Source organism: Pristiophorus japonicus, chromosome 7 (genome assembly GCF_044704955.1).
Source record: "Pristiophorus japonicus isolate sPriJap1 chromosome 7, sPriJap1.hap1, whole genome shotgun sequence".
NCBI classification, from domain to species: domain Eukaryota; kingdom Metazoa; phylum Chordata; class Chondrichthyes; family Pristiophoridae; genus Pristiophorus; species Pristiophorus japonicus.
The window spans coordinates 106,017,012-106,025,103 of NC_091983.1; the positions used below are offsets into that span (position 1 = coordinate 106,017,012).

Here is an 8,092-nt window from a genome sequence, read left to right on the forward strand (position 1 = left end):
CAAAAACAGTGTAGGCTGAGACTTGGGAGTCAATCCCGGTTTCTCCTTCCCGCGGGCGTTTGATTGGATTCTAGAAAAAAAGAAGCGCACCTACCCAAAGCTGCTGCGCCCACGCGAGATCCCGGTCCTGAGGCCTCCCCTGACTGCGTGTTGCAGCGTGTGCACGTCGGGACGTGCGCAGGACTGACATGGCTCTGAGCAGCCAATCAGGTATAGTATATTCTCATTCATAATAATGGGAACTCCATAAGTTGGAATTCCCATTATTGTGAATGAGAAACAGCCCCCAAAACACTCATAACCAATAATAAAAGATAGAAAAATGCACAACATATTTTTATTAATTTAAATTAGTTATTTATGTATTTTAAAAAAATTAATTATGGTTTAAAATAAACTTACCGTAGTGGGGAGGGTTTTTAACAATAAAATGTGTTTTTTAAATTTTATTTTACAATGTTTGTGTGTGTTTTAAAACTTTTACGCCTGTAAGTAGGCTATGTGCCTGCTTTTATCAGGCGAAGAGTTTTGAGGACATTTGCTGGACAAGATATGGGCAAATACAGCAATCTTGCCTGTGCAAATGTCCTTGCTCCCGAGATACAGAAGATCTGTCAAGCTCTAGCTTGACAGATCGCAAAAGCCGGTTTTCAGTATTGTGCACTGAAAACCGGCTTTTCCAATGCCTTCGCGGGTCCGTAGAAACTCCATAGGGACCCGGGGTGGCCGGAATTTCAGGGCCAGTCACTCAAATGTTTAGCCCAGGGAAACCAGAAAGATTGGGAAATTTAATGGTTAATGCCACATCAGTTACACTGAAAAAACAATTATTTTTCAGTTTTCTTTGTTATGAATTAACACACTTCATACAAGTTTAAAAATAACAACTTCTGCTCAGTATTTGCTCAGGTCTCGTCGCTGCTACCATGGGAACCCCTGCTGATGTAATTAAAACCAGAATCATGAACCAGACCAGAGATAAACAAGGAAGGCAAGTATGATATAAGTGCCCTTCTACTGTAGGGAGGTTGTAATCATATTTTCAGGGTGTGGGAGGGGGGGGGGGTTAAATGATGTAATATACAGAACATGGTGGGAGTGATTGTAGAAAATAGTCTTTAAGGGTCAGGTGATGCAAGAATCCCCAAATTTCGATTATCTGAATACTCTCCATAAGATTTTATAACGTGATTATGGATACTTAACTATAGTACCGTTGTTTGCAGAGTAAAAGAAAAAAAGTGTGTCTAATCTGTAGCCACATGGAAAGCCCTTTTTCAGAAGTTGGTGTTCAAGTCACACTCAAAACCGAGACACTCCATTCAGTTGATGTTTGACGTGTCTTTATTGAGAGATCATATTGGTAATATAACACCTGCATCATTATCAGAATTTAGTCTTTGGCATATTACTGGGATATGTATTTATAATCTTGACTCTGAACTTTACGACTATTTTAATTCTTCTCAAAATTGCCACATTCCTGATTGAAGATTTTCATTCATTATATACACCAGACTCTGCCACATCATAGTATCCTTATTGCATGTTAAACAAAATTGTACATTTACAGATGAATACTAAAACATTCAAAGTATCAACATCCCCGCCTCAAGAAAAGTACCAGCTGCTATTTTCAGTGTTTTGATAGCACAGGATGTTGCTATGTTATTTTTTTTAAAGAGCTGATACAGAACAAAGTTGTATAACATTTTGCTTTAAAAGCTATCAAAGTAAAAAGAAAATATGCAAATCCCTTAATTTGATTTGTACAGCCTGGTTATTGTAACCAAATGTTTGGGCATTAAAGGAACAAATATATGCATTTAAAAAATACTGACATCTTCGATGTATCAGGCGTACTAAAACAACAAATTGATCACATATGTTAGAGTCGGCACGTACAGAATCATGACACAGAAACTCTAAAAATACATTATTTAAAACTGAACTTTTCATTTTTAACACTAGCCATTTTTTGTTTTGCTAAATAAAATTGTTACGGTAGAAACAAGACCTTATTTGCGCCCCTATTGAATTAATCTTTACCTCGTTGTACACCGCAGTAAATCTAAAAGACTCTATTCAGACTTTTTTTTTTTAATTGATTTTTCTTTAACTGATTCCAAGAGATCCTCACAGCACTTCTGTTCATTTTTTGTTATTAGGGGTTTACGATACAAGTCCACAATTGATTGCCTGATGCAGACAATACAGAAAGAGGGGCTGTGGTCATTGTATAAAGGGTTTCTGCCAACCTGGACAAGAATGGTAAATGTTTATTTAACATTTAAGAATACTTTTTTTTAAAGTTTTTGTGGAAAGTATGTTTTTCTGTTAACTTGATTTTAATTTCTGTTTCAGGCACCTTGGTCATTGACATTCTGGCTCATGTTTGAACAGCTCAGGAAAATAACAGGCCTCAGTTCATTTTGACACCTCTTCAGATGAGATTTATTTTCAGTTAAGTTCCTTTTGAGAACTATAATAATATCTAGCACCACTCCAGCTTGGGGAAAATGAGAAATTTCCAATGAACTCTTTCATTTATGGTTCCTCTGGGTATCGGTCTGGAGGTTGCAGTCAGCACACCTGTTAATTCCACTTATAGTTCACTGTACTTCAGATTCAGGAATTTTCAGCTGTACATCACTTCATTATTAAAAATTTGAAGTTTTGTATTAATTTGATTGCAGTGAAAGATGTGTGGACATATTGTAAAATCACAGAGGGCTAAGCTGATTTATAACTGGGCTTCGGCATTGCATTTGATTGGTATCCTTTACCATTCCAACACTGCAGTGTAGAGTCTATTATGGACTATTTGAATATGCTCGAACACAATTCCATTAAATGAGGAAAAATTCTACAGATTCTGGAAATCTGAAATATAAATAGAAAATGCTGGACATTCTCAAAGATCACAGATCTGAAATGTTAACACTGTCTCTCCACAGATGCTGCCGGACATCTTGAGTATTTCCAGAATTTTCTGTTTATATTCGATTAAATTAGAGTGTTTGAATCTTTGTGACTCATCCACGAGGTCAAGTCCAGTGCAAGTGTCACAGTCCAATGCAAGTGTCACAGTCCAGAAGGGTTTCAAAGTACCATGAAGAGTTGGGAGTTCACCCACATGATAGCATTGACATCGTGTGGCTATAGGCATTTATTTGCTATGCTACTCAATTCATCATTTGCTGGTTTATTAGAGTTTGTTGAAGCAAATACGCATATAGATTTTAAACAATGGCCCTGAAGTTGCGGTCGGAGGCTTCCCGCGGGTAGATGCCTCCGACCACAAAAATATTTACGAATGTACCTGGTGGTCCCGGAGGAACGAAGACTTCTGCTCTGAGGCCTCGATGCGCAGCCCTGCGCAGAGGCCCACCCATGTATTCCAGGAGCGTTTGTGCATCCTGGGATCACGTGGGCCGGACCAACCAATGAAAATGGAGTATCCCCATTCACAGTAAGGGTGAGTTCCGTTTGTACGGAGCTGGCATTTCTAGGAATGGGGATACCCCAAACATTTTAAATAAATAAGAAAAGCACTTCACATATTTAAAATGAATTGAAATTAAATTTAATGTTTTAGCCAAAAATGTATTTAAAAAATGTTTATTTTTTATATATATGTTTTTAATAGGGGTAAAATTAAACTTGCCTTAATGAACAGGGTTTTTAACAAAAATTATTGATATTTTATTTTTCTATCTTTTAAAACACTTACGCTGGTAAAAGCCAGCCTTATGTCTCCTTTTACCAGGCATAAGAGTTATTTAGACATTCGCTGGTCAGGAGTTGGGCAAGTAGCCCAAATCTCCGCCCGAGAAGGCCCTTTTCCCGGGATGTGTGCTTTTGACAGATCGCAAGTTCCAGGTTTGGGCGCATGTGTAGTGCACGCCTAACCCCAGAATTTGTGGGGCGTCTACGGGCGCATGCGCACATCGCACGCAGCTGGAAAGGTCACGATTTCAGGCCCAATATTAACTATTTATTGTATTACACTTAATATTTAATTTGTAATGGACATTAACATATGTAATTGTCTGAAAAATATCTATGTTCGGATAGCTGGTCTCGAGTCTAGCTAGAAAATGATTTCTAATGATTAATCTTAAAGAAAGACAATGGGCCTGAAATCCCGGTGCTGGGCTTCCCACAGGCACTCGCCAGAAAAATAGTAAAAAAGATCCGAGCCTACCTTTTCCTGCTGCGCCCTCCAGCGATCCCGGTCGGAGGCCTCCTCTCCCTGCGCATCGGAGCATGTTAACATCTTGCAGATCAGATGCGCAGGACGAAAGCCTCCCTCCCCAAACACCAATAAAAAAATAGGAAAAAAATATCACATATTTAACATTAATTTAAATTAAAGTTAATAAATGTGTTACAAAAAAAAATACTTTTACGATTTTTTAATTTTTGTAATTATGGTTTAAAATAAACTTGCCTTAGTGGGCAGGGTTTTTAATATTAAAATGTGTTTTTAAATTTTATTTTTTTGTTTTAAAACTATTACGCTGGTAAAAACAAGCGCAAGAGTTTTAAGGACATTCGCTGGGCAAGAGATGAGCAAATAACGCAATCTTGCCCATGCGAATGACCTTGCTGCTGAGATGCGTGCGATCTGTCAAGCTAGTGTGACGAAAACCAGATTTTGTGATGCCTTCCCGGGTCCGTACACACTCCATACGGACCCAGGGAGGCTGGAATTTCTGGGCCAATAATCGGTTGTTTATTTCTAGCCATTTACCTCTGGCGCCAATGAAAAAGCCAAAGAATTACATTTTTGCCTTCTGTCAGACTTTTGATTACTGTTTCAAGGTGCCTGTATTTGTCCAGGTTTTTGCTAGGGTTTGGTTGTGGTCATAGTATTCTACTGTCACATTAACAACGGTCACCGCTTCTCCTTTCTGGATTATGGTGTCAGGTTTCCAGAGAGAACCGATCGGTGATTTTAATCTCCATTTGATATGCGATGTCCGTCCATAATTACTTAGTCTTTCAGCCAGTCTAGGATTTTGTTACGCCTTTTAATTTTACCATTTGACAAAATTACAGTTGCCAGATACATGTGAAATAATTTCCTCAGCTTGGATACATTTCCTGGATAAATTGTTTGCACTTGGTCTTCCATTAGAAAGTGTGCATCCGGTTGGGTATATATTACATCCCAACAATAAAGCATTCTTAAATTGAGATTGGTTCATGCCATTGTTTAGATTTGCCCAGCTATTAGATATTCTATTATTTTGATAAGAGAATCCCAAGCTTTGGTATTAGAAAGAAAGGCACTTTCTGGAATTCCACTTTCTACCATTTAGCCTGTTTGCCTGTTGTTTTCTGTAGCCATTCTGATTTTTTAATCAGCAGTTGCCCGTTGATACTTGGGTTTGAATCCCAGTTATCTTGGCAAATAACATTTTAATTATAGGGTTTTCAGCTTTCCCTAGGGGTTCCGAATAATTGCTGATGGAATGTGAACTTCCAACTGGGGCAATCACAGGTCCCAGTGTTTGGTGTATAATAGGCCGTTAATGTCTCACTGGGTAAATTCAGATTTTAACTGGTCTCTGAGCTTGATAGAATAACCAAATCTAGGTGTTCTGAGATAGCTGTGCATATAAAGTGATAATATATTCTCGGAATCATATAGGTCTTTAGGATTTCAATTCTCTGTTAGCTTTTTTGTGGAAAAGTGAATGTCTTTTTGATAATCTCTGGACCAGTCTTCTTGCAGAATGATTGTATGATCAAGTACTTGGACATTCTAGAGTGAGATTTACTCTCAATATCATCTGAAAAAGCTGGAACCGTGCATTTCGTGGACCAGTTATGATGTTTTAGAAAGAACTGCCAAGCCTTCCTTTTCTACTGACCAGAGGGTGTAGTGGGACCATTGTTTCTTCGAGCAACACTGGTGATAGATTGACACATCTTGACCTGTATTGGGTTGGTACTGGTAATAACTCTTATTATTGTGCTTTCCTTTGAGTAAAGATCTTCCATGAAATGTCTCCTTCTTAGGCAGTCCCCCGGAGTCGAGGATGACTTGCTTCCATACTAATATGAGTTCTAAGGTGACTGATGAGTCCGATGTGGGATCAACAGACTCTGTCGTAGGTGGTGGTTGAAAGGACGGATGGGTGGGGTGCTTGATTGGTCATACGCTCCTTCCACTGTTTGTACTTGGCTTCCGCATGCTCCCGAAGTGTTCGGCACCTTCTCGGATGCTTCTTCTCCACTTTGAGCGGTCTTGGGTCAGAGATTCCCAAGAGGTCAGTGGGGATGTGACATTTTTTCAAGGAGATTTTAAGGGTGTCTTTGAAGCGTGTGCTCTACCCTCCTGGGGCTCGCTTGCCATGGCGGAGCTCGGAGTAGAGTGCTTGCTTCAGCAGTCTTGTATCGGGCATGTAGACAATGTGGCCCGTCTATTGGAGCTGGTTGAGCATGATCAATGTCTTGATGCTGGGGATGTTAGCCTGAGAGAGAATACTGATGTTGGTACGCCTATCCTGCCAATGGATTTGCAGGATTTTGCGGAGGCAATGTTGGTGGTACTTCCCCAGTGTGTTGAGGTGCCTTCTGTGTGTATATTGTCCGTGTCTGTGAAGCATATAGGAGGGCGGGTATCACTATTGCTCTGTAGACCATGAGAGGGGACGAAATCCGCATTGTGATTCCGGGAGGAGCTCCTCAGCCACAGGGAGAAGACGATTGAGGAGAACTCGAGCGACAACTTTCTCAGTGGCTGAAAGCAGGGAGATTCCCCTGTAGATGCCACAGACGGACTTGTCCCCCTTTTTAAAAATGGTCACAATCATTGCTTCTCTGAGATCTCCCTGTGGCCGAGGAGCTCCCCCCGGAATCACAATGCGGATTTCGTCCCCTACGGGGCACAACAGACATGATCTTTGCAGCGTGACAGTTGCAGGAGAAATGCAGGGAGCAGCGCCAGCCCTTATACATGGCCTTTTTTGATCTTACAAAGGCCTTTGACACTGTCAACCGTGAGGGTCTATGGAGCGTCCTCCTCCGTTTCGGATGCCCCCTAAAGTTTGTCAACATCCTTCGCCTGCTTCACGATGACATGCAGACCGTGATTCTTACCAACGGATCCATTACAGACCCAATCCACGTCCGGACCGGGGTCAAACAGGGCTGCGTTATCGCTCCAACCCTCTTCTCAATCTTCCTTGCCGCCATGCTCCACCTCACAATCAACAATCTCTCCGCTGGAGTGGAATTAAACTACAGAACCAGTGGGAAGCTGTTTAACCTGCGCCACCTCCAGGCCATGTCCAAGATCACACCAACCTCTGTCGTTGAGCTGCAGTATGCGGATGATGCCTGCGTCTGTGCAAATTCAGAGGCTGAACTCCAGAATATAGTCAATATATTCACTGACGCATATGAAAGCATGGGCCTTATGCTAAATATCCGTAAGACAAAGGTCCTTCACCAGCCTGTCATCGTCACGCAGCACTGCCCTCCAATCATCAAGATCCACGGTGCGGCCCTGGACAACGTGGACCATTTCCCATATCTCGGGAGCCTCTTATCAACAAAGGCAGACATTGATGCGGAGATTCAGCATCGCCTCCAGTGCACCAGCGCAGCCTTCGGCCGCCTGCGGAAAAGAGTGTTTGAAGACTAGGTCCTCAAATCTACCACCAAACTCATAGTCTACAGGGCTGTAGTAATACCTGCCCTCCTGTATGGGTCTGAGGCATAGACGATGTACAGAAGGCACCTCAAGTCGCTGGAGATATATCACCAGCGATGTCTTTGCAAGATCCTGCAAATCTCCTGGGAGGACAGGCGCACCAACATCAGTGTCCTCAACCAGGCTAACATCCCCAGTATTGAAGCACTGACCACACTCGATCAGCTTCGCTGGGCAGGCCACATAGTACGCATGCCAGTTACGAGACTCCCTAAGCAAATGCTTTATGCGGAGCTCCTTCATAGTAAACGGGCCAAAGGAGGACAGCAGAAACGTTATAAGGACACCCTCAAAGCCTCCCTGGTAAAGTGCGACATCACCACTGACACCTGGGAGACCCTGGCCGCAGACCGCCCGAGGTGG

General features: G+C 41.8%; 1 protein-coding gene across 2 annotated transcripts in view; it reads left to right on the top strand.

The window, feature by feature from the left end:
- Positions 1-3,675, top strand: part of slc25a27 (solute carrier family 25 member 27) — a 43,927-nt gene extending 40,252 nt beyond the window's left edge. For both annotated transcript variants that reach the window (XM_070885211.1, XM_070885212.1), the window contains exons 8-10: positions 899-991; positions 2,169-2,271; positions 2,365-3,675. In XM_070885211.1, the coding sequence (XP_070741312.1) occupies positions 899-991; positions 2,169-2,271; positions 2,365-2,436 (268 nt within the window). In that variant the 3' untranslated portion in view covers positions 2,437-3,675. The remainder of the gene's footprint in view (positions 1-898; positions 992-2,168; positions 2,272-2,364) is intronic.
- The last annotated feature ends 4,417 nt before the right edge of the window (positions 3,676-8,092 follow it).